Source organism: Cervus canadensis, chromosome 12, assembly GCF_019320065.1.
Source record: "Cervus canadensis isolate Bull #8, Minnesota chromosome 12, ASM1932006v1, whole genome shotgun sequence".
In the NCBI taxonomy this organism is placed as follows: Eukaryota; Metazoa; Chordata; class Mammalia; order Artiodactyla; family Cervidae; genus Cervus; species Cervus canadensis.
Window position 1 is genome coordinate 6,583,874 of NC_057397.1, and position 26,969 is coordinate 6,610,842.

The 26,969-nt window shown below is 49.8% G+C and overlaps 1 protein-coding gene across 1 annotated transcript in view; it reads right to left on the reverse strand.

The window, feature by feature from the left end:
• COL22A1 (collagen type XXII alpha 1 chain) overlaps positions 1-26,969 on the reverse strand; it is a 221,792-nt gene that overhangs the window by 108,194 nt on the left and 86,629 nt on the right. Inside the window, exons 13-22 of the mRNA XM_043483931.1 lie at positions 24,119-24,172; positions 23,270-23,323; positions 22,041-22,094; positions 21,378-21,422; positions 17,108-17,161; positions 16,445-16,489; positions 14,795-14,839; positions 14,506-14,535; positions 14,177-14,230; positions 6,775-6,828 (exon numbers count right to left, since the gene is read on the reverse strand). Coding sequence (XP_043339866.1) covers positions 6,775-6,828; positions 14,177-14,230; positions 14,506-14,535; positions 14,795-14,839; positions 16,445-16,489; positions 17,108-17,161; positions 21,378-21,422; positions 22,041-22,094; positions 23,270-23,323; positions 24,119-24,172 — 489 coding nt within the window. The remainder of the gene's footprint in view (positions 1-6,774; positions 6,829-14,176; positions 14,231-14,505; positions 14,536-14,794; positions 14,840-16,444; positions 16,490-17,107; positions 17,162-21,377; positions 21,423-22,040; positions 22,095-23,269; positions 23,324-24,118; positions 24,173-26,969) is intronic.

Sequence of the window (26,969 nt, forward strand, 5' to 3'; positions counted from 1 at the left end):
GATGGTACTGGTGGTGGTGGTCCTGATACTGTTATGGGTGTTGATGGTACTGGTGGTGGTGATGATACTGTTATTGGTGCTGATGGTACTGGTGGTGGTGGTCCTGATACTGTTATGGGTGTTGATGGTACTGGTGGTGGTGGTCCTGATACTGTTATGGGTGTTGATGGTACTGGTGGTGGTGATGATACTGTTATTGGTGCTGATGGTACTGGTGGTGGTGGTCCTGATACTGTTATGGGTGTTGATGGTACTGGTGGTGGTGATGATACTGTTATTGGTGTTGATGGTACTGGTGGTGGTGATGATACTGTTATTGGTGCTGATGGTACTGGTGGTGGTGATGATACTGTTATTGGCGCTGATGGTACTGGTGGTGGTGATGATACTGTTATTGGCGCTGATGGTACTGGTGGTGGTGGTGGTGGTGATACTGTTACTGGCGCTGATGGTAAAGTCACTGGTGGAGGCAGCAGCACTAGAGGTGCTGGATGTAGCAGCAGCTATGTGTCCTCTGCGTTCTGGACCTATACTTGGGTGTGGCGATTTCAGAAGTGCTGGCCAGTGCAAGCTATGCATCAATAACGAACCATTCATTCACAATAGGCCTGTTCCCTGTCATTTTTTCTTCTCTTTTAAAATTGCCACCCGACACATTGTTTGGATAAATGTCCGTGGTTTATCAAGGAGGGCAGAGTTCTCAAGCTATTCTGGATGTCTGGATGCTGAGCAAGACCACTATTTCCAAGGCCACCTGTCTGCCTATAGAAGAGAGAAGTCGATACATTGAAAACAGCATCTCCTTCCCAGGCAGGATGAGTTAACACGGCCAGGTGTGGGACCATTATCAGATAGAAAGATTGCTTGTGCCAGTGATTCTAATCTGAGCCGTGTGGTCCTTCTGCTCTGTTCCTGCTCTCCATGCCTCCAAATGTCAAACACGATTATTTTCTAAGGGTGAGAGCTGAGTCCAGGTGCTCAGGGAAAACCTAGAGTGTCCTGAAATAAACCCGGCTCCGTGCCATGACAGGAATCAAACAGTAGCCTGTGATCCAAACAATGCTGTTACCATCTGGTAACAGGTCAGGGAAAGGCAAGAAAAAAAGGCTTTAAAAATTGAAAAGTAAAACAAACTCAGGTTGCCACCAACAAAAGACTTCTCATGCTTCTCTCTCTTAGATCTACCAGAAATTGGAGCTGATGGGCCTGACTACTTTCAGCTACATGAGACCGTTGGCTCCAAGGGCAGCGGTCAGAGATGCAAGTGACGGGTGCTCAGTGCATCTGCCGGAACAGGTGCTTCCAGCTGCTAAGAGGTCCAGGTGCTATCAGTTACTAAGAGTTCTGTGACCCCATGGCCTGCAGCCTGCTAGGCTTCTCCATCCATGGAATTCTCCAGGCAAGAATACTGCAGTGGGTTGCCATTCCCTTCTCTAGGGGATCTTTCCCACCCAGAGATCGAACCTGGGTCTCCTGCATTGCAGGCAGATTCTTTACCATCTGAGCCACCACGGAAGTCCACTAAGAGGTCGTACATCTCCCCAAAGCTTCCACTGAAAAGCCTGTTAATGTCCAGCTTAGAATCCTGGTGTGTCTGTGGACACACACACATACACACCCCATCCTAAAGCAAAGGCAGGAACGGTTGGATCCAGGATGCCCTGAATTCTAGTCCCTGCCTCCTCGTTTGTAATCTGTGTGCTGCTGCATAATCTGACCTACACCTTCAAGTCCTGGTTTCCTCATTTGCAGAATGGGATTGAAGCTGCCAGACCTCATAGCATCCTTGTGAGAATTAAGTGCAAATCATGTGTTCAAAAAACAACAAATGAACACACAGCTAAATGCCTGCTATGCAATGACTCAACCAATGTTACCTCCTTCCTATCTTATACTAGAGTTATACACATGTATGGATAGATTCTGTTTTTAAAATTGTTTTTAAAGCAACTGACACAATCGGGCCCACCATAAGACACTTGGGGATCACTCCATCTCCAGTAAGAAAAATAGCATAACACTTGATAGTATCACTCCTTCAGGTCTCACCTCTTGGTAAGAGAGGAAAGAAGCCAGAAAATATTGATAAAATGATCAAAGGAACCAAAGAGACTGTCCCCAGCTTGTGGGAGGAGCCCTGAGTGACCCTGAGCAAGGAGGTCATTTAATATTTCTGGACATTAAATTTCTCACTATCAATCTCAGAGACTCTCTCCACCATGATGAGTCTCCAATTTAGACATTTCAAATTTGACATTGTTTAAATGCCTGGCAACATGGAATTCTCTTAAGTAAATCGTCCCACCCTCACCACCTTGTTTTTATCCAAAGGGGAAAGAAGATACCTAGGCTATTTCAGATGGGGCTAGGACCACAGAGCAAGATACAAGCCAAGTAAAAGGTACAGAAGGAACCAAGTTTTCTTCTTTAAAACTGGACATTCTAGACACACTGATGACTAACAGGCATGGAAAGGCGCTCAACATCCCCAACCATCAGGGAGACGTAAATCAAGACCACAATTTAGATGTAACGTCACACGTGTTAGAATGGCTATTACCAAAAAGATAAAGAATAAAAGTGCTGGTGAGGGTGTGGAGAAAAGGGAAGTCCACTGCTGGTGGGAGTGAAGATTGGTGCAGCCTCTGTGGAAAACAATACGGAGGCTGCTAAAAAAAGAAGAAGAAGAAGAAGAAGAAGATCCAGCAACCTCAATTCTGAGTATTTATCCAAAGGGATGAAAAAATAACTTGAAAAGACATATGCACCCTCATGTTCAATGCAGCATTATTTACAGTGGACAAGACATGGAAGGTCCCTACGTGCCCGAGGATGTAACAATGGATAAAGAATAGTATCATAGTATTACATATGCAATAGAATAGTATCATAAAAAGATGGAAACCATGCTATTTGCAACAACACGGATGAATCTTGAGGGCACTATGCCAAGTGAAATACATCAGACAGAAAAAGACAAGTACCTTATGATCTCACCTTTAATATGGAATCTAAAACAAAATTGAACTCACAGGTACAGAGAACAGATTGGTGGTTGTCAGAGGAGAGGGGGTAGGTGGTGGGTGAAATGGGTAAAGGTGGTAAAAGGGATAAAAAAAAAAAAAAAGACCTGGAATTCTCTGTGGAAGGTCACCCAGGTGACCAGATGGCTAGTCCTGGGTCCTGTCCTGCCCACACCACCTAGGTGTGTCCGCTGCCTGACTGCAGCACTCATGCCTGATCCATGAGCCTTTCACTCTTGCAACCCTGATTGTATCTGATGCTCACTAATGACATTATGCTGCTGTTGAGTTGCTACGTCGTGTCCTACTCTTCGTGACCCCATGAACTGCAACCTGTCAGGATCCCCTGTCCTCCACTATCTCCAGGAGTTTGCTCAGATTCATGCCCATTGCATCGGTGATGCCATCCAACCACCTGATCCTCTGCCACCCCCTTCTCCTGCCCTCACTCTTTCCCAGCATCAGAGTCTTTTCAAACGAGGTGGCTCTTCATATCAGGTGGCCAAAGTGTTGGAGCTTCAACTTCGGTATCAGTCCTTTCAACAAATATTCAGGATTGATTTCCTTTAGGACTGACTGGATGGATCTCCTTGCAGTCCACGGGACTCTCAAGAGTCTTCTCCAACACCACAGTTCAAAAGCATCAATTTTTGAGCACTCAGCTTTCTTTATAGTCCAACTCTCACATCCATACATGACTACTGAAAAAATCTTAGCTTTGACTAAATGGACCTTTGTTGGCAAGGTGATGTCTCTGCTTTTTAATATGTGGTCTAGGTTTGTCATAGTTTTCTTTCCAAGGAGCAAGCATCTATAAATTTCATCTTACAATGATATTATACATTTAGGCATATTTTATGCACTTATATTTATAAATGTGAGGCACTCCTCTAAGTGCTACAAATACAAAAATAATGTTCTCACAGACTTACATTTTAGTGAAGAAAAACAAAACTAAATGGATTCTCAAATAAGAAAAATACAAGTTCTCTACAGCAAATTAAAATAGGCTGGTGTGAGAGTGACAGGATGTCTATTTGGGGATGGATGATTAGGGCACAAGAGAATATTCTTGGGAAAAACTTAGCCTCATGGAAGCTCCTGTGTGTCCAACTGCCTCAGTGGCCTGGAGCCAGGCTGCCTCCACTCTGGAACGTTCTGGGCTCAGATGGTCTGCAGCACTGCCAGCTCCAGCTAAGAGCGCTCCCCTGACCACCCTCTCCCCAGTTCCTCGTTCGGATGAGCACAAGGAAATCAGAACCGCAGACAGGCTTGAGCACCTCCTCTTTCTTTTTCTGACAGCATAGTATTCTTTATTAAAATATCAAGGTCTGCTAACTTAAAAAACATGACATTTAAAAGAGCATATCTGTCCAGATTCACAAAAAAGAGAAAAGCCCTAAGTACACTTGATCTTTGCATTCATCACTGTTTTTAACAGTCTGCTCTAATTGCCAACCTTTATTTCTTTGTCTTTTAAATGGAAGATAATTGCCTTAAAACGTTGCGGTGGTCTCTGCTGTGCATTAATGCGGATCAGTCATGACTCTCTGTATAATTTATATATATATAAATAAAGTTTATATTTATAAATATAAATTTATTTTTATAAATTTATAAAATTATATAAAAATACATTTTTGAGCCTCCTTCCCCTCTCATTCCACCCTTTAGGTCGTCACGAGCACCAGGCTGGGCTCCTGGTGTTATCAGGGGGCTGTGCTAACAGCTTCCTGCTAATCTTCTCCTTTACACATGACCGTGTACACACGTGCATGCTACTTTCCCCATGTGTCCTAGGACTGATGAACCTACCCACAGAGAAGAAATGCAGACCCAGACCTGGAGAACGGACGTGTGGACATGGCTAGAGAAGGAGAGGGTGTGACAGAGAACCTCCTCTATCTCCGTCTAATGCAGGAACCCAGCCACGCAGTGAGTGCCCAACACCCGCTCCTCCGCCGGCAGAGGGCAGCGGGATGAGACAGGTATGGAGACGCGGATGGGGAAGGGGGTGCCCGGCTCCGACCTCCCCTCCCTTTCACGTCCTCATTGTGGAAAAACAGCAGCTTTTTCCAAAATGAATGTGTTCGCCTCGCCGGGGATTACGCTGTCTGCCTGTCACTAATCTCTAAAGTAAAGGGCCTGGATCCCTTTCCCCAACCCATGTTTTAGTCTCAGGGTCTCAGTTCCCAGGTCCCTGTGGCTCATCTCTGTCTCGTCTCTTCCCCCATCGCAGCCTGAGCACTGACCCTAGGAGCTCTTTAGAGCGACGCTTCAGTGGACGCTGACGAGGCAGGTCACCCGCGGCAAGGGGAGGGATAAGGCTGTGAGCGAGTCGTCACCCTGTCTCAGGGCCCCCTGACTCAGCCAGAGGCGACGGAACAGGAAGCCGCCTCCCAGCCACACCGACATCGGCCGCCGTCTCTATTGCGTGTCCACAGGAAAGGCCGCCAACGAGCAGTGCCCACGGGATGGAGCACCTCAAGTCAGCAACATTGCATGGCCAGGGTCCCCAAGGACATGCGTGGTCATCACCCCCTGTTCCCCCGCGGATGCAGGGAGAGACAGGCGCCCTCCTTTGGGCCCCTGGCACATGCTCTATTAACACTCTCGCCACCCTGCCCTGTGACTCCAATTACAAAAAGAAAGCAACAATGCCTAGAGATGATCGTGCTTAGTGAAGGAAGTCAGAGAAGGACAAGCCCCACTTCATATCATTTAGACATGGAATCTAAAACATGACACAAATAAACCAGCTACAAAACAGACTCACGGACATTTAGAACAGACTTGTGGTTTCCAAGGGGTGGGGGAAGGGGCAGAGTAAACGTCTGGGATTAGCAGATGCAAACTGCTAATAAACACACAGGACGGATAAATAACAAGGCCCGGCGGTATAGCACCGGGACCTATACCCAACGGCCTGGGATAAGCCACAATGGAAAAGAATGTTAAAAAAGAGCGCATATATGTGCATGTTTGAGTCACTCTGCTGTATAACAGAAAGTAACACAACACTGCAGATCAACTAGACTTGAATAATTGTTTTAAAAAAAACTGTGACGCTCCAAGACTAGAGCCAGAGGTCAGGAAATGCGAGCTGAGTGTTCACGCTGCGAGGGCCCAGGGCTGAGGGCCAGCCCAAGTCTCCAGTGGTGGGGGGCACCAAGGTGGGCAGCCAGCTCAGGTGTGCTACAACACTTTCTATCTACATACAGGAGTCAAACCTGTAAGCTGTGTACAATCCAGACAAAAAGAAAAGGGGGGCTATATTAAGTTAAGTGAAATACCATAAGAAGTTATGAGATTCAAAAATCATACGGATTCTTTACTCAAGAGTAGCTAAGAGCCTATGGGCAGACCTCTATTATCTCGTGGCTACTTTTTCTTATTCTCTCCTCAAGGCTTAGCTCAAGCATCACCTCTTTCAGGAGGCCCTGGCTGGCCCCCAGCTTGGGTCAGTACTCTCAGGACTGAGTGTCCCCTGATCACACAGAGATGTGAGTTTCTATATACACGACTCATGGAAAACCACAGACACGTCTGCAGGAGATGAGCCAGGACCCAGCTCGAGGCTGAGCACACAGCCCATCCTCAGCCACTATCGATGAACTCAGCTAACCCTTCAATCTGCTTCCAGTATTCATCTCAAGCTCAGGAGACTGGAACTACCTCCTCTGTGTGAGCAGCTAAAATAGGGGGCTCGTGTGGTTGACCTGGGGCACCAGGAAAGAAACAGTTTACTTACTCGGAGGCCTTGCAAACCGGGAGGTCCATCCTTGCCTTCTGGACCCATCAGACCCTTTAGGAGAAAGAGAAAGGGGAAAAAAACAACGGAGATGGATCATGGTAAACACACAGTAAACATCACAGGATATACTTTGTCTGGACACTCTCATTGGATAGGAAAATACCACCCCATTCAAATGGGGAACCTAGGAGGTCAGGAGGGGGAAAAAATCTTATTCCCTTAAATCTCTAACACTTAAACACATGCACCTATGTGATGTAATTAAGAGTGACTGACAACCAAGTCGTAGGCACCATCGTTCACACTATAAAGACAAGTACAGTAAGGACCAAAAGCCCGGCCTCGGTGCTCCGCGTCAAGCACACACAAGACAGCGTCCGGAACCCAAGTGTTTTTACTCTAAGCCTGGTGCCTTTCTCACTGTATCTTGCTGGCTGGGCAAGGACGGGCTTGGGCTATCTGACCCTCCATCCACAGTGATATCCAAAATGACTGTCTGGATAAATAAATGAAATTGTCTAAGGACGATCAATTTCCACTGAGCGAGGAAAACTGGCACAGGAAGGGGTCATGCTGAACTAAAGTCCTGCCCTCTAACCCCTCACTATGGATCTCCCGCCTGATCTCAGACGTGTACACTGGGCATCCTTGAACCTCAGTCAGCTCATCTCCAACGTGAGGATAATATACCTTCTACTGAGTGGCCGTGAGGACAATGTGAGGAATGGGTACAAAGGCCCTGACACATACCCGGATCTCCTGACCGCACCCTGGTTTATACTCACACGCATAATGACATCGCCTAGAACACGGCATGAAATGTGGATTGGAAAATGAAACCTTCAGCTCTGAGACCCTATCACCAACTTTATCAGTGAATTTGGGCCAACAACTCCCTCTCTGCACTTCAGTTTCCTCGTTTTTCAATAATAACGTTGTTGTTGTTGTTCACTCAATCGTGTCCAGCTCTTTGTAGCCTCATGGACTGTAGCCTGCGAGCTCCCCATCCATGGGATTTCCCAGGCAAGAATGCTGGAGTGGGCTGCCATTTCTGTCTCCAGGGGATCTTCCTGACCCGGGGATTGAACCTATGTCTCCTACGTCTCCTGCATTGGCAAGCAGGGGATTATTTACCCCCTGAACCTGGGAAGCAAGTCTGTGACTGTCATAGAGACAGCTATTATTGCCACATTTTGCGTAACTATTAAGTGATAGAACTGTATTGAGGTTTAAGGTCTTTTCTCTTAATAACACCATTAAAACGAACATATGACTGTACCAACTATAGTAATTAAAGGTTTAAATATCCCTTTCTCACAAGGATTATTCCAGTGAGATCAGGGCACACTTCAAGGGAAGCCCCTGCAGAGGTGAGTTTTCATGAAGCATCAAGAAATGTCTCGCATTTGATCTGCCCAGCTGGTCCTTCTTTATTATATTCAATCAAACATTGATACAACTACCAGAACCTGTTTCATCTTGGGGAAAGGATGAAAGATGCACTCCTCCTCAGTGACTCCCAGCATCTGGATGCGGAATGCTGCATGCTGTTTCCACTAAGAGAATGGGATGTACTTTCCGCTCTCTGGGATTGCTTGTCACAAACTCAAAGTTTTCCCTTCTCAACAGAAGCTGCTGAAGCCAAGCTTTTGCTCTCATTCAATCTAATGAATACTTAGGGAGCCACTGCTCTGCAGAAGGCCCTGGGCCAGGTGCTGCTGGGGATTCAGAAAAGCCAGAAATAACAACTGATCTCTGTATTGGGCTTAATAAGGCTTCCTAGAGCAGTGCTTCCTACAATCACCCATTTAACTCTCACAGCACATTAATGTAGGAGGTGACATCAATGATGATGATTTCCAAGTCAGGAAAATAGAAGAGGATAAGACGGTAGAGTGATGTCATCAAGACCCAAAGCTACTCAGTGGATGAACTGGGACATGAAACCAAGGCTCTGGGGCTCCTAACCCCAAGTGTCTTCCATGGCCATAGTGCTCCTTATGAGCTCAAATTGGAATCAGGTCTCACTTTGACATCCCTCTTAAATACTTGCTGTGGGTCACTCCTCCAGAAACATGCATTAATTCCCACCATGTGATAAACTGGATTTGAGAGATGGGAGAGATACTGGCCCTGGCCTTAAGAACCTCACACTCTAGGCCTTTCATCACTGTTCCTCATTTTTCACAAGGTCTTTAGGTAGGCTATTGGCTGTTTGAACTCCTTCCAAGGGAACTTCATCACTAACACCATGCACTGTACTCAATCCCATTCTGTCAAGAGCATCTAGCCCCGAAACCCTCTTCAGGACCCCGGACAGCTCCACTGAACTGCAGGGTTGCAGTAGTCCAGTATTTGCAAGAACCATGGGTTCAGGACCCTCTCCTTATTCTAGAAAATGGCCTGCAGGAATGACACAAAATACTTGAATCCTCAGTACAAGTGTCAACTCACAATTATTTCTTCTTCACACTCTTTTCACTAAACTATGAAATCAGTCCATGTGCTTTCATCCCTGCATCTCTAGCCTCAAATATTTCACTTGATATAAAGCACATGACCAAAATGTTTGAGGTTTCTTCCTTCCCTCCCTCATTTAACAAATTTTACATACAACGGAAAACTGCCATTAGTACATCCCAGACCCCCGAATGAGAGATCAAGAAGGCTGCCTTGGGAATAAGCAGGCCTGGGCATTGCTACCTTCTCAATCCTTAGTGGGAACCGGGAGGAAAGTCACTCTGCTCTGTGCAACTTGGAGGAGGTATTGCTGCACTGTGCACTCAGGGCTGAAAAAAGCGTGGGCTAGACTGTCAGATGGATCTGGGATCAAACCTCAGTCTTGCTTTTAAGGTATGTGACTTTGTGCAAGCTACTTACTTATCAGTTCAGTTCAGTCGCTCAGTCATGTCCGACTCTTTGCGACCCAATGAATCACAGCACACCTGGCCTCCCTGTCCATCACCAACTCCCAGAGTTTACCCAAATTCACGTCCATCGAGTCGGTGATGCCATCCAGCCATCTCATCCTCTGTCGTCCCCTTCTCCTCCTGCCCCCAATCCCTCACAGCATTAGGGTCTTTTCCAATGAGTCAACTCTTCACATGACGTGGCCAAAGTATTGGAATTTCAGCTTCAGCATCAGTCCTTCCAATGAACACCCAGGACTGATCTCCTTTAGAATGGACTGGCTGGATCTCCTTGCAGTCCAAGGGACTCTCAAGAGTCTTCTCCAACACCACAGTTCAAAAGCATCAATTCTTTGGTGCTCAGCTTTCTCACAGTCCAACTCTCACTTATACATGAACTGGAAAACCATAGCCTTGACCAGATGGACCTTTGTTGGCAAAGTTAATGTCTCTGCCTTTTTTAATATGCCTATCTAGGTTGGTCATAACTTTCCTTCCAAGGAGTAAGCGTCTTTTAATTTCATGGCTGCAATCACCATCTGCAGTGATTTTGGAGCCCAAAAACTAAAGTCTGACACTGTTTCCACTTGTCTCCCCATCTATTTCCCATGAGGTGATGGGACCAGATGCCATGATCTTAGTTTTCTGAATGTTAAGCTTTAAGCCAACTTTTTCACTCTCCTCTTTCACTTTCATCAAGAGGCTTTTTAGTTCCTCTTCACTCTCTGCCATAAGGGTGGTGTCATCTGCATATCTGAGGTTATTTATATTTCTCCCAGCAATCTTGATTCCAGCTTGTGCTTCTTCCAGACCAGCGTTTCTCATGATGTACTCTGCATATAAGTTAAATAAGCAGGGTGACAATATACAGCCTTGATGTACTCCTTTTACTATTTGGAACCAGTCTGTTGTTCCATGTCCAGTTCTAACTGTTGCTTCCTGACCTGCATACAGGTTTCTCAAGAGGCAGGTCAGGTGGTCTGGTATTCCTATCTCCTTCAGAATTTTCCACAGTTTATTGTGATCCACACAGTTGAAGGCTTTGGCATAGTCAATAAAGCAGAAATAGATGTTTTTCTGGAACTCTCTTGCTTTTGCGATGATCCAGCAGATGTTGGCAATTTGATCTCTGGTTCCTCTACCTTTTCTAAAACCAGCTTGAACATTTGGAAGTTCACGGTTCACGTATTGCTGAAGCCTGGTTTGGAGAATTTTAAGCATTACTTTACTAGCGTGTGAGATGAGTGCAATTGTGTGGTAGTTTGAGCATTGCCTTTCTTTGGGATTGGAATGAAAATTGACCTTTTCCAGTCCTGTGGCCACTGCTGAGTTTTCCAAATTTGCTGGCATATTGAGTGCAGCACTTTCACCGCATCATCTTTCCGGATTTGAAATAGCTCAACTGGAATTCCATCACCTCCAATAGCTTTGTTCATAGTGATGCTTTCCAAGGCCCACTTGACTTCACATTCCAAGATGTCTGGCTCTAGGTGAGTGATCACACTATTGTGATTATCTGGGTCATGAAGATCTTTTTTGTACAGTTCTTCTATGTATTCTTGCCACCTCTTCTTAATATCTTCTGCTTCTGTTAGGTCCATACCATTTCTGTCCCTTATCGAGCCCACCTTTGTATGAAATGTTCCCTTTGTATCTCTAATTTTCTTGAAGAGATCTCTAGTCTTTCCCATTCTGTTGTTTTCCTCTATTTCTTTGCATTGACCACTGAGGAAGGCTTTCTTATCTCTCCTTGCTATTCTTTGGAACTCTGCATTCAGATGGGAATATCTTTCCTTTACTCCTTTGCTTTTCACTGCTATTTGTAAGGCCTCCTCAGACAGCCATTTTGCTTTTTTGCATTCTTTTCCATGCGGATGGTCTTAATCCTGCCTCCTGTACAATGTCATGAACCTCTGTCCATAATTCATCAGGCACTTTGTCTATCAGATCTAGTCCCTTAAATCTATTTCTCACTTCCACTGTATAATCATAAGGGATTTGATTTAGGTCATACCTGAATGGTCTAGTGGTTTTCCCTACTTTCTTCAGTTTAAGTCTGAATTTGGCACTAAGGAGTTCATGATCTGAGCCACAGTCAGCTCCCAGTCTTGTTTTTGCTGACTGTATAGAGCTTTTTCATCTTTGTCTGCAAAGAATATAATCAATCTGATTTCTGTGTTGACCATCTGGTGATGTCCATGTGTAGAGTCTTCTCTTGTGTTGTTGGAAGAGGGTGTTTGCTATGACCAGTGCGTTCTCTTGGCAAAACTCTATTAGCCTTTGCCCTGCTTCATTCCATACTCCAAAGCCTAATTTGCCTGTTACTCCAGGTGTTTCCTGACTTACTACTTTTGCATTCCAGTCCCCTATAATGAAAAGGACATCATTTTTGGGTGTTAGTTCTAAAAGGTCTTGTAGGTCTTCATAGAACTGTTCAACTTCAGCTTCTTCAGCATTACTGGTTAGGGCATAGGCTTGGATTACTGTGATATTGAATGGTTTGCCTTGGAAATGAACAGAGATCATTCTGTCATTTTTGAGATTGCATCGAAGTACTGCATTTCAGACTCTTTTGTTGACCATGATGGCTTCTCCATTTCTTCTAAGGGATTCCTGCCCACAGCAGTAGGTATAATGGTCATCTGAGTTATATTCACCCATTCCAGTCCATCTTAGTTCGCATATTCCTAGAATTTTGACATTCACTCTTGCCATCTCCTGTTTGACCACTTCCAATTTGCCTTGATCATGGACCTAACATTTCAGGTTCCTATGCAATATTGCTCTTTACAGCATCAGACCTTGCTTCTATCACCAGTCACATCCACAACTGGGTATTGTTTTTGCTTTGGCTCCATCCCTTCATTCTTTCTGGAGCTATTTCTCCACTGATCTCCAGTAGCATATTGGACACCTACCAACCTGGGGAGTTCCTCTTTCAGTATCCTATCATTTTGCCTTTTCATACTTTTCGTGGGGTTCTCAAGGCAGGAATACTGAAGTGGTTTCCCATTCCCTTCTCCAGTGGACCGCATTCTGTCAGACCTCTCCACCATGACCCGTCCATTTTGGGTGGCCCCACACGGCATGGCTTAGTTTCACTGATTTAAAAAACAACTTCACCCTTCCAAACTTACTATGCATATGTTTGCATACAAGATGTACTACAACACAGATGATCAATACTTGCCAATTACTGATCTGAACACACTATATTACCCATGTTATCTACTTAAAATCTCTCAACATACTGACAATGGTGGAGAGATTTGGAAATCATGTCTCAGAAGGGCTTAAGCAAGGTATCTAAGGTTATAGAGACAGAAGAGAAGTTATTCTCTTCTGAATTCAGAATCAAAAAATTCTGAATTTTTTGATGTGAAATTTTTCTAATTATACTGGAATTAAACATCTTCTCAATTCTAAAGGAAATCAACCCTGAATGTTCACTGGAAGGACTGATGCTGAAGCTCCAATACTTTGGCCACCTGGTGAGAAGAGCCAATTCATTGGAAAAGATCCTGATGCTGGGAAAGATTGAGGGCAGGAGTGGGAGGAGGTGATAGAGAATGAGATGGTTGGATGGCATCATCAAATCAAAGGACATGAGTATGAACAAAGTCTGGGAAGATGGTGAAAGAAAGGGAAGCCTGGTGTGCTGCAGTCCATGGGGTCGCCAAGAGTCAGACATGACTGAGTGACTGAATAACAGCAAAAGACATCTTCTAAGTTTCTTCTAGTTTTAACACATTTATCCTAATGAGGAATGGGCTTTACTGTAAATCTGACTATAAATCTGAATTATAAATCTGATTTACTTTAAATATGATCTATGGGCATTTCAAAATAAGATTTATTTACTTCAATGAAATAGTTACTTGAAAGAAGCAGAAGTATGTTACCAAAAGGGACCTGATTCAACCACCAACATGTGGAATTGACCGATTCATATTCATTATCCTTAGTATCTGAACTCACATCAAAAATGATCACAGAGTCCCTTTGAATGGCCTCTTCCCAAATGGTTATTCTTAACATTAAATTCTTAACAGAGGAAAAAACCAAAGGCTGAAGTGTTCCAAGTCACTTCAGAGTCAGTATTAATTAGAACCAAGCAAAGAGCAAATGTGCATTGGAAATGATTCAACTGGCGTTGAAGTGCCCAATGTTTTATTCTATTTTATCTAAAAGGAAACTAAAACACCAGACTGAGCACCAGTCTGGGCCTGGGGACTCTGGAGGCAGGCTGCCTGAGCTTTGACCCCAGGTCCAAAGTTGCTAATGCCTGACTCGTGCCCACTGATTCCAGTCTTCAAGGCCCAGCGTCTCCTGTGCTAGATGCTGAGAACAACCCCTGTCACTCAAGGTGATGGGATGAGCCTCTGAAATAATGCTGCACTCAGCAACAAGAATGGCCACGATTTTGCAGACTTAGAGGTGTTCAGAGCGGACCCCAGGCTGCGGCGGGGGGGGGGGGGGCGGAGACTTACCGGAGCGCCTGGTGGCCCAGGTGGGCCCTGGTGACCCCGTGGTCCGGGGGCTCCCTGGTAACACAAGCCAAACACGAATTAGCCATGAGGCCCCCTCCTCATGTTCCAGGCCTCCAACCAGGACCCTCTGCCAACTGTCTTCTTCCCAAGTTCCCGGCAGGGACGCAGAGACACTGGTGGGAACCAGCATTCCTGGCAGATAGTCAATCCGGCCCGTCTCTGAGGGGCTCCGTCTGAGCTCAGCAAGCAGTCTAGCCCCCACGCTGGCAGCCTTTCTATCTCTACCACCACCTGGGGCCCCACGGCAAGAGAACGCACAGCCCGCTTACCTGCTCGCCCTTCAGGCCCTCTCTCTGCACCTGGGGGACAAACCAGACGTCAGAAAGCTGGTGGCCTCTTCTCAATAGGCACCCTCACTCCACTCCACGGGGAGCATCTGTACAGCCATTTCTGACTTTTATCTGATTTTATCCCATTTTCAGTGTGCAAGAGCCTCAGAGCCAGCTCATGTCATCAGAAGAGTTCCACCTCGTTCTCAGAGGCAACAACTCTCCCAACTACACAATCCGATCAGGGTCCGAGTCCGGGATTTTAACCTCTAGGGGCTGCACCACTTACCACAGAGCCTGGAACCCCAGGGGGGCCTGCAGGACCCGCGGCACCCTGCGGAGAAATGACAGACATTTCATTATAGGGGACTGTTGTGATTTTGAGCTATGGCCCCAGTGACTGTTTCAAATTGCAAAGCAGCCAAGATCTGTCCCAGTAACATTCCTTCAACATGAGTTGAGAGTCACTGTATCATCACCCAAGAACCTCTGGTTTCTAGACTCTTTCAATAAATGCTCCAAATCACACCATGGCCCTTGGACCTTGTCTTCCCACTTCTGCTGCATTCATCATAATAAGCAATGAAAACTCAGCTATCTCCCAATCAGGAGGGGCCAAACACCTCTATAAATGGGGGGGGGGGTGTTGGAATTTATAATTCACACACACACACACACATGCAGTAGTGGGAAAGAGCTGTCACCTAGATCCAAACTTTAAGAACCATCCCCTCTTAGTGACTTGAAATAAACCACTTATTTTAGGATTTAGCATCCTCAGTGTCAAGAAAACTGCAAGAATACATTAAAATCCTGACACCAGGATAACAGAACAATATAAATCTCAACTCTAAAAATATTTAGACAGAGAGAATAATTAGGCAAGAACTGAAGTTCAAGTGAGCAAGTCTGGAAGAGATCAACCTTCTCCAGCCATCACTGCTAAAGAGAGGCTTTCTCAGCCCACAGGTGTCTTATTTATTTATAACTATACCCTGTTTCTGGAAGGAGTCAGAGCAGCCTTTTTCTTTTCCTTTATTTTCAGCTTGTGCTGGGAGGGCATCTGAGTCGGGCAGCGACCTTGACCTGCACTCTGCAGGGAGGCGCTAAGCGCATGCAAGCATCTCTGGTCCAGCCCTCCTCACTTTAGCTGGGTTCCCCCCACTGCCCCACCTCTCTCCTGGCTGTTCTCAGACCCAAAGTCTGATGTCCTTCTTAAGGGCCTAAGCATCTGAAAGAAACTTTCTCTTGTACTAAATGCAGGGCTAGGTCTCATCACCCCTCCTGCTATAAATCCAGAGCACAGCATGCCTTCTCCATTTCCTTTGTGACCCTGAAGGCCTTTCAAGGTTATCATCTTCATACATTTTCATAGCACTTCACAATTTTACATGCAGTTCTTTGCATTACAGAAGTCCTAAGCAGCAAATTCACTGAGTTAATAAGCCTTGTTGTGAAAATGTTCTAACATAGATGACCAGCAGGATGAGATGCAACCTCTATTTTATATATGAAATTCCCAGCACATTTTCAGAATTATAATTCTGGCTTAAAAAAAATGTAAATGCTGCAAAGGAGAGAAGGAGAAAGAGGAAAAGGAGTTTGTAAGATTTTTTTGGATTTGTTCCTCCTCTGCCTTAGCCCGAAAAGCCATTTAAGAAGCACAATATTTTAATATGTCCAGATGTTATATAATGGGTTATTTTCATTTGTTTTTTAGATGGATTTTTATTCCCCTAAATAGAAAATAATGTTTAAATACAATAACCAGAAGTTTCTTGTAGGCTGAGTTCTAATGCACGATTCACCACCTCTGTCTGCACTTTGTTCCCAGAACTCCAGCACGGACACCCCCCAAAACACAGGCCTCGATTTGTTCCAGGGAGCAGCTCCACACCTGCTCGTCAGGGGCCATCTCCCACCCCAGCACCTGGCTTACCTTCTGTCCCTGGGGCCCTGGCTCGCCGGGAGGACCGGGTCTTCCCTAGAGAGAGAAGAACACGTGGTCAAGTCAGGGGAGTGAGTGGAGAAGGCAGGGCTGAGGGTAACACGCCTCCAGATCTGGTCCTGGCCTTTCCCCCAGAAGGTTCCCTTGACAAGTTTTCCCAGACTGCACTTGTTGCTATAAAGTTAACCCAGGCCCACATCTCCATGTGGTCCCCTTTGGACTCACGGATGCATCTCACAGAACAGCCGTATCAGGACATTAAGAGTTCCGTTAATTTGCACAGCTTCATATTATTACCTCTGTCTATTTAATACAGACCCTAATTTACTCAACTTGTTTCTTATTTATGAGCATCTGGGCTATCTGTAATCTTTTAGTCTTGGGGACAGGACTGCAATTCATGCATCACTTTGAACATACGCACATTACCTGCGGTCTTTCCATTAATGACCAGCTGCCGTGAAACTAAGGTTAGACCAGTTTTAAAGCGGTGTGTTCTCTGGGATCCCTCCACTCTGGCGTGGAGGAGTCCGTGAGCGGCAAGCTGGGGGCTGGTCATTAAGCCTCCCGGAGCCCCCCGGCCGAGCAGCACACAGACTGAAGCCCGCGGGCCCTACGAGCCGACCCAGGCCCCACCCTGTCCTGCCCACCTACCTGCTCACCAGTCTCCCCCGGCTTCCCGGGGAACCCGTCCAGGCCTCGCTCCCCCTGGCAAATGAAGGAAGTGAGATGAACAACAGAGGGACAAGCCCAGGGTCAGTGTCACAGGAACGAGGACCAGCAAAGGCACTCCGTGGTCAGCTGGGCCCTGCTCTCCACCAGGCACCCGGGGAGAGCCCCCCAAACACACACACTCACACACACACACACACACCAGGAGAGAGCCCCCCAAACACACACACAACAGAGAGACACAACAGACATACACACAGCAGGAGAGAGCCCCCCAAACACACACATAACAGAGAGACACAACAGACACACACACACCAGAAGAGAGCCCCCCAAACACACACACACACACACCAGGAGAGAGCCCCCCAAACACACACACGCATGCACACACACACACACACCAGGAGAGAGCTCCCCAGACACACACACACCAGAAGAGAGCCCCCCAAACACACACACGCACACACACATACACACACACACACCAGGAGAGAGCTCCCCAAACACACACACAACAGAGAGACACAACAGACACACACACCCCAGGAGAGAGCCCCCCAAACACACACACTCACAACAGACACACACACTCACAACAGACACACACACACAGAAACACACGCTCACACAGACACACACACACCAGGAGAGAGCCCCCCAAACACACACACAACAGAGAGACACAACAGACACACACACACCAGGAGAGAGCCCCCCAAACACACACACAACAGAGAGACACAACAGACACACACACACCAGGAGAGAGCCCCCCAAACACACACACACATGCACACACACACACACCAGGAGAGAGCCTCCCAGAAACACACACACCAGAAGAGAGCCCCCCAAACACACACACGCACACACACATACACACACACACCCCAGGAGAGAGCCCCCCAAACACACTCACAACAGACACACACACACAGACACACACACTCACACAGACACACACACACCAGGAGAGAGCCCCCCAAACACACACATAACAGAGAGACACAACAGACACACACACCCCAGAAGAGAGCCCCCCAAACACACACACGCACACACACATACACACACACACACCAGGAGAGAGCCCCCCAAACACACACACAACAGAGAGACACAACAGACACACACACCAGAAGATAGCCCCCCAAACACACACACGCACACACACATACACACACGCACACATACACACCAGGAGAGAGACAGATACACACGCACAGAGCAGCCTAGCCTCTAAGTGTACTGGGGGTCAGGGAGCACAAGACAAAGGTCAGAGAGGCCAGAAGCTGCAGTGAGGTTCCCGAGTTGCTGCCAGTGGGGCTGAGGTGAGACTCGGGCTGCTGAACCCAAAGCTGGTGCTCCAAGGCCCGGGTTTCCATCCCCAGACAGGGCCGGACCCCAGGGCGTCCCCCTGGGACTGCAGGAGCTCACCACCACATCCCCCCGCCAAAGCCGTCCAGGGGCACACCCTTCCGGACAGAGCAGGGGCAGCTGTGTCCAGCTCCTGGCCCCCAGGGAGCGGGCACCCCTCCTTGTGACTGAGTAGACCCACTGTACACTCTGCCGACTGTCCCGAGCCCAGCGGCCTATGGACAACCCATTCGGGCCTCACTGCCCCTCAGTCACTAGGAGGTCCTTCTGCCAATGGAGCCTGCACGCCTTGCGCCTGGCAAGCAATTTCTGGAAGATGCTGAAAGCAAGGCTGGCCCGCCCGCCCCACGCCCGCAGAGAAGGTCCTGAAAGGCGCTGGCAGAGCTGGGCTCGGTGGTGGGCGGGCGGGCACTGGCTCTCTCTGGCTGCACTCCATGTCTGGGAGGCCAGGCAGTGGGATGAGCCTGTCTCGAGGGGAGACAGAAACTTCCTTTTTGCTGATTTAAGAAATTTAAGAGGTTCGCGAGAAAATAAACTGTTCTAAATACTCATCAGATATAAGAACTGGAAAGGAGCCCAAGAGATCATGCAGCCCAAGCGTCTGGTTTGACAGATGGGAAGACAGAGGTGCAGAGAAGGAACCAGCTCCCCCCAGAGTCGCCGAGAACATTGTCAAGGGAGTGGGGGATCAGACTCAAAGCAGAGCTCTGCGCGCTCAGGTTATGCCTCCCTGCCAATCCTCTACGCCTTGCTGTTTCTACTCTGCCTCTCCCCTCCTCCGTCTCCCACCCTCCACACACACGGCCTCTGTTGCCAGCGCTGCTCTAAGCATTTTACAAGCATTAAGTCATTTAACCCTCATAGCAGCCTTACATAACAGCTACTCTCTACATTGAGGAGACATGAGACTCAGAGGTGAAATCAACTCTCCAAAGGTCACACCGCTTGCAGGCCCCAGAGCCGTGCCTGAAACCCAGGCAAGCTGGCTCTGGAATCACCATGCAGGGCTTCCTCTGGGCCACGCTATAGACGGAGGCTGGCGGCTGACGGCTGGACTTCCTCTCCAGGGCCTGCCCTGCAGGTGACCCCCTGCTCCCCCAGCTTCCCTGCCAGGCGGCGGCTGCAGGGCGCTGGGCTGTGGCTCAGCCCGCCTGCCACGTCTGTTCTCCAAACCCTGCCTGCTCCCAGGGGGGAGCCTTCCCATCGGACCCTTGTCCCCCCATGCACTAGGGCTGCTCATCAAGCCTCTGCCTGGACCCTCATTCACCCAAAGGGTCACTTTCCCGTCCCCACCTTGTACAGGGGGAGCAGAAGGCCACAGAGAGGTGCTCCACCCAAAACCACACATGGAGCCACAAGAACTCTCTTCAGAGAACCGAGAGACACCAGTCCCAACCACCACGGGGCAAGGGATTCCACTACTGGAGCTACAGTGATGAGACTTTGATATCTGACCAAACAGAAACCAAGCTTTGGGGCCTGAGGTGAGGGGCGTCACCCTGGCTCTTGCCCCCCTCCTTCCGAGGAGCCTTTTGGGGACCCACAGGGCCACAGCTTCCTAAGTCACACGACACGTTCATTTCCTTTGACCACAGTCTCCCTTCTAAGGGAGCGGCCCGAGGAAACCATCCTAAGTTGGGAAAAATAAATAAATAAAGGCATTGGTGTGAAAATGTTCACCAAAGCAGTATTTTTTAATCATGACAAACTGGAAACAATCCTCACTGATCAATAATAGGGGAATGAGCACATAAATCATGGTCTATTCACACACGGGGACGCTGTGCAGCCATTTAAGATAAATCATAGAGGTCTACAGCGGCACAGGGCAGGGGAGATGCTACCCGGAGGAAGAAGAAACACGACAGGATGCAAAGCAGAACACATCATGTGTGACGGTGTAGAAAGACGTCGGAAAAAAAAAATGAAAGATGTCAGAGACACAGGAGTGAGTCTTGCAAGAAATCAAGAAATGAGCCATAGTGGTCACTGCACCTGCAGTGGGATGGTGCAATTACAGGCTGTTTTTTTGGGGGTTTTTTTGTCCTGTTTCCAAACGTGTGTGTGTGTGTGTGTGTGTGTGAAGTTGCTTGAAATAAAATTAAATTTCTTAATAATTTAGACATTTTCTATAAATGACAGAAACATGTACTCCAGGAAGACGGAACAGGGCAGGTGCTGAAAAGGGGGCTGGAACCCGGCTAAGTGCAAGACCCAATTTCCAGCTCTTGATCTGAAGGAGCCCAGTGAGCAGATGGGCCTGGGATTCCTGAGAATTCGATGACCGCTGCTGTCCCAGGAGGTGGTGGGGGTGTGCCATCCTTCTCACACCCCCAGAGCCCCGAGCACTCCACCCACGGAAGGATCTGGTCTGCGGATGACTTGTGACCCGGTGGCGTCAATATAAAGGCACAGCCAGCCTCGGCGTGGAGAGTCTCAGCTGAGGTCAGGTCACAGCGCTCGGTCCACGAGGCTGAGCATGAGTTACCAGGGCCACAGGTGTCCCCACGCCCCCTCCCTCCATTAAGAGTCAGCGTCCCTGAGGTGTGGAGAGCTCAGGCCAGTTGCTAAGGAAGATGTGAGTACCCAGCAGCAACTGGAACTTTTTGAATCCCAACCCAGGGACCAGAAACTCCAAACTCTCTCTGCAAGGGGATCTCAACCCCTGCAGGTACCGGGCCCATGCCCTTTCGGGCCCAGAGTTTACATTTGGGGTCAGAAGCTAATGCCTCCTCTGCACCAGCCCTCAGTCACCAGAGGTCACACACACACACAATGATCACACACACACACACGTTCACACACGCACACACGCTCACACACGTGCTGTCCACAGAAAGCTGCACGACTAACTGAAGCAGGCTGTAAATACCTTTTCTCCCCGGGCTCCCTTTTCCCCTCGTTCTCCATGGAGACCCTGGAGAGGAAGGGAGGATGAGTAACATGCAGACAGCCCCGTCCAGCTTCTCTGCGCTGAGCCTGAGGCCCCGGGACAGCCTGCTCGCCTGGGATGGTGGTGAAGGTCTATCTCCTGTGTGTCTCACTGCCCCCAGCAGCCTGCTCCTCCCTCGGGCCTGGGTGGTGAGCTGGGCCCCTGCCTGGATGAGAGCCCCTGCGGCTGGTCCCCCCGTCCCTGGACTATCCAGGTGCTCCCAGCTAAGACCTGAGCTCACCTGGCCGAGCGCAGCAAGGTGGCCCCAGACTCAGTCCCCACTGCCATCCGATCATGGACCGAGGAACTGAACCTGAGACTCGGGGCCCCTTGAAGCCACATTCCTCCACCTCCCCTGGGAGAGGGCCGCTGCCCTGCCCTGCATCCACCCACCATCCTTAGGAGAAGCACCCAGAACCTGTGCAAAGGCCTCTCTCCCCTCTGCAAGCAGACGTGATGGAGACGTGTGTGGGCCTCTCTGACCACACGCTCCAATCTATGCACAGATGTGGGGTGGGGAGCTGTTACAGGGCCCCGGGCCCAGGTCCCAGTCCCTCCCCAAGGACAGCAACAGAGCCCCTTCCAGCAGCAGCCTCTACTTACCGGAGCTCCGATGGGGCCGGGAGGTCCCGGAAGTCCAGGAGGTCCCTGGGATCCCTGCAGAAGAGAGTTCCCAGAGCAGAGGATTGGGGATGGAGAGAAAATGGCAGGGGCAGAGGGAAGACGCAGTCAATAACCGTGTTAGGGGCTAAGACAGCTGCTCCTCACCCACCACCATGTACCGCCTACACAACGTCCCCCAGAGGGACCCCCCACCTCTGCTGCTCCCATCCACGCAGAGCCCATGTCACCCCCTGCCTGGGGGAGCCAGGATTCACATGCAGCTCGGCTCGACTTCCATAGCAGCCTCTAAGCTCTCATGAGGCTGGCGCCGCAATCTGGTGTGGCCGCGCCCCGTGGCCATGCCGGGACCTGGGCTGAACACGTGTAGAGCTCCTGGTCACAGGCCGGCTTCCTGCGACTCATCACACACACCTCACGTGGAGCCAGCACAGCCTGGACACGTCCCAACAAAGCCCCCCTGGGGTCCCGAGCCCAGAAGCCCCTGCTGCCTGGACCATGAACTGCTGCCACTTTAAGGCTGCTAAACTGGCCATACTTGTTAAAACCCATTAATGTTAAAAAGTGCTTTTCCTCAGCCAAAGATACCCCAATTTCTGTCACCTAGTCTACTGAAACAAAAAATACAGTGGTGCGTGCATTTACTTATTTTTGTGGAAAACAAATTAAATTAGAAATAACCTGGAGGGCCACAAATAGAGGAAAAGTTATGTAAATCATGATGCATCCATATCATGGAACAGCAAGCACTGATTAAGAGAACCGGAGGTATCGATCTGTACTGGTGAGGAAAGACACGTCTCTTGTTAGAAAAGCTAAATGGCAGAGTATGGCAGGATTCACTTTCTGTGAGAATTTAGGAAACATCAGGGGTGTGTACACACACACACACAAGCAGGTGTGTGGCTGCATGAGAAGCATTTGCAGGGCATCAAGTGGGCCCATAAAAGTTGGTTTTGCATTGAGATCTGTGCACTAGAAACATCAGAAAGTGAAAGTCACTCCGTCTGCTCTTTGTGACCCCGTGGACTGTAAGGTTCATGGAATTCTCCAGGCGAGAACACTGGAGTGAGTAGCCTTTCCCTTCTCCAGGGGATCTTCCCAACCCGGGGATCGAACACAAGTCTCCCACATTGCAGGTGGGTTCTTTACCAGCTAAGCCACAGGGGAAACCCAGAAACATCAGAGGAAGAGCTGAGAGCAACACTCACCCGCAGGCCCACCTCCCCGGGCAGCCCCGGCTCGCCCGGTTCTCCTGGCTCCCCCTGTGGCACAGAGAACAGTGTGAGGTCACAACCCGGGGGACTCAGGCCCAGGCCCCGGGGCGTCCTTCCCAGAACTAGATCTCAGCACGGAAATGGTGTCCTAACAGCCGGCGAGCTGAGACCTGAGCTCCCCCCAGAGGCGCCTCAGACAAGCAAAGGAGCTGATCGCTGCAGGCCTTCATCACCAGAACCCCCAACAGGCTCCGGCTCTGCTGGTCCACAGAACCGGGCTGGACGGAAGAGCGGAGAAAGCACTGTGGCTGGCGTTGACGCTAAGGAGCCACTGAGGACCCAAACCGAGTTCTAGGTGGCGAAGAGGACCTCTTCATCCCGGGTCAGATGGACCCTCCTGAGCTGAGATCACTTCCACCTGGGGTCCTGACTCAGAGGCCGGGGAGGCAGAGGGAGAGGCAGGTGCCCACTGGAGGCAGGCCGGCTGGGCTTCGGGGGCTGCTGGGGCCCCACTGACTCCTTGAGCTACGAACTGAGGACCTGAGAACTGGGTCCTCTGGCTCCACTCCAAGTTCCAGGCACTGGGACAAGAGCCCAGAACCGACGGTCAACCAACTATGAAAGCAGCTCCCGGGGGCAACCAGGTGATGCCTGGTGGCCGGAGCTGCTGATGTGGTGAAGTTACCAGGCCAACCTCCAGTGACCCGGGAAGATCCTGGTACAAAGGGGCCCAGCTAAAGCCTGGCCTAGTGAAGGCCAACCACCCCCCCGCTCCCACCACCGAGGACACGGGCTCTGATCAGCAGGCCCCCAGCCCAGGGCGGCCTGTGGGAACAGACGTACCCGCATGCCTTTGCTGCCGTCTCTTCCAGGGGGACCCGGCAGGCCCAGGGAGCCCTAGGAGGAGAGAGAGAGGAGCGGTTAGGATGGGGTGAGGACCGCACTGGACACGGGCTCTCCGCGGGGCAGCGGAGGACGCACCAGGCGGGAATCATGGCCGTGACGCTCCTACTCAGAGGGTGGCAACATGCAGATCTGCAGCCCAGACGCCTCCAGGGGAGGGCAAGAAATGCAGGCTCTCGGATCTCCCTCCAGACCCCTGCCTCAGGGTCCACGTTTGAACAAGACCGCCGGGTGGTCTGTATGCACCTGACGGTGGGACTGAGATGCCCCGGCCCTGCCTCTCGGTAACTCGCCACGTGGCCGCCCCGCTCCGGGGCAGGGTCACACATGCGAGCAGAACGTTGGCTGCAGCAGGGTTCTCGACCTGGGCCTCCCAGCACCGGGCGGGTGAGCCTTTGCTGGGGGCGGAAAGGCTGCCCTGGGTGATGCAGGGTGTCCTCCAGTGGCCCTGGGTGCCAGGTACCACTCCCCGGGTGTGACAACCCAAGCGTCCCTGGGAGGAAAAATCACACCAGAAACGCTGGGCTAGGCTAGGTATCAAAAGTGCTCCTTAAGCTGGAGCAAACTCCGATCCAGTGAATCAAGAGGAAGCATGTGGCACACATGCTCATTCAGCAGCTGTGGGGACGTCCTCATCCCACCGCCACGCTCCCTGGAGATGTAGGAGGGGGCAACTCAGGAACAGGGAACCCGGGGACCCCTCAGCTCCCATCCAGCTCCCACACGTCTCATTCAAATCAAAGGACTCCACCAAGACCTCCATCCCGCTCCCCACTCTCCATCAATTTTCCAAGGACCACAGAGCAAGTCAGTGCCTCTTTTGGGGGCTTTTCCATCTGTGAAATGAGGATGTCGGACATTCAATGAATAAATGAACCAATGAACCTGTAAGTAATATCTAGATAACACTATGGGCTAAACCCTGTAGGAAGTCTTCTACAAGTATTTTCTTATTTAGTTCTCATAATAAGCCCATGGGATAGGTTTTATTTTCTCAAAGAAACATCACACATTTCTAGTTTTACCTAGAAATTAAGATACACGCATGTTTGCACTCATGTGTGCACACGCATGCACGCACACACAAATACTTTAAAAATATCTACAAAGTGCATTCTATGGGCAAACATTCTAAGTTGTTCTGCTATTGGAGAGAAAAACAGACAGACATCTCTGGCCCACAACTGCACCTTTCTAGCCATGGGACCCCAAAGGCAGCCACGCTGGAAGGCCGTGTGTCACTCATCTCTCTTCAAAGTGTGCCGAGTGACACTGGCAGGATGACTGGGAGGGTGACTGGGGGTTTCGGATAAAGCACACACCACACGGGGCACCCCCACGGCCAGCAAAGGATGCCACAACTCATGTGCAATGTGCATAGTAAACTGCCTTGGGTGGCCATTTCCTCGGGACAACTGGGAGCTGACGGGGTGCTCGCTAGGGTCAGACTGTCCTCCCCGTCCACCCCTATAAGGGAAGGGCAGCTGTGGCCAGAGATTCCTCACCCTCTAATCCCACAGCTGCACAGTGGGGATGAACCCCCTGCCCGCCTGTGCCTCCATCTGACTATTCTGAAACTCAACTGAGGTTGAGCGAGGCAACCAGTCCAGATGCAAGCGATTTCTCTGATACGGAACAGCGACTAGACACCAGCTAGCATTGCTTTCATTAGCGTTAATGGCAGAGCCAACAGCAGTAAGAACAGGATACTAAAGACAATATTAAGAGGATATTACAGCTGTGCTGCTCACAGCCTGTCTTCACGTCACACTCCCGACCTGTCATGCTCTGAGCGCTCTCTGCTCATCAGGGTGCTGAACTCATCCCCCCAGCACAACCGTGCTTCACGCTCACGTCACATGCAGCCCACGCGCACACAAGGACCCTGGCTTTCTGGTGGCCTCCCAGCAGTTCCATGGCCCGGTGAGGCAGGCTGGGGCAGCGGAAGCCTGGGCACCCAGCCCCGCTCTCCCTCCCCAGCACCCCTTCCCTGGGGAAGCATCAGAGTTTCCCCGAAGGCCTCTCAGGAGGCAGGCGCTCTGCTCAAGCCAGCACGCTGGGGGTCAGGAACAGCATGGGCTCAGCTCCCCAGATGCCCTGTCTGTCTCCAATGCCCATGTTTCATCTGCTCGGAGCTAAAGCAAAAGGCGGTGTGTTTCCAGGTAGCCAGGGTGAACCCACTTAATCCTGCTTCCCTACAACACGAGAGAGAAATTCAAGATTTCCCAAAAGGGGAACATCAGAAAGAATAAGGACACCCTCAAGATCAGGCCCCCTGGGGTGATGTGGCACAGAGCTCACCCCGGGGGTCAGTTACCCAGTCCTTCACAGGCCAGTCTGTCTCCTGGCGGCTGCAGGTGGGGAAGGGAGGTCTACGGGGGCTTCTGCTGCGGGAATACAGGCGGCAGGGGCAGCAGGGCACGGAGCTGCCAGGACCGTGTAATAAAGGAAGCCGGGGAGGAGTCCAGAGACAATGCCAGAGGGAACTCCAGAGAGTTCTGGAACCTCCGCTGTGCCCACGGCTGTCGCACGTCCAGCCCTGTCATTGCTGTCCACCAAGTTTCTGGGTGAGTCTGTCTCATCACAGGACCGGAGCGCCACGAGCTGGGAATCGGGACTCGGTCACATCCGTGTGAACTGTGCCCACCGGGCCCAGAGCCCCACAGGAGTTCGCTGTGCATCCATCCCTTCCTAAGCCCCATGGGCGTGCAAGGGGAGACCTTCCTACTTCAGAATTAGCCCTGGGAGTATGAAACCCCAGGGCAAAGTTGAACCGCAGGCTGTTGCAGGA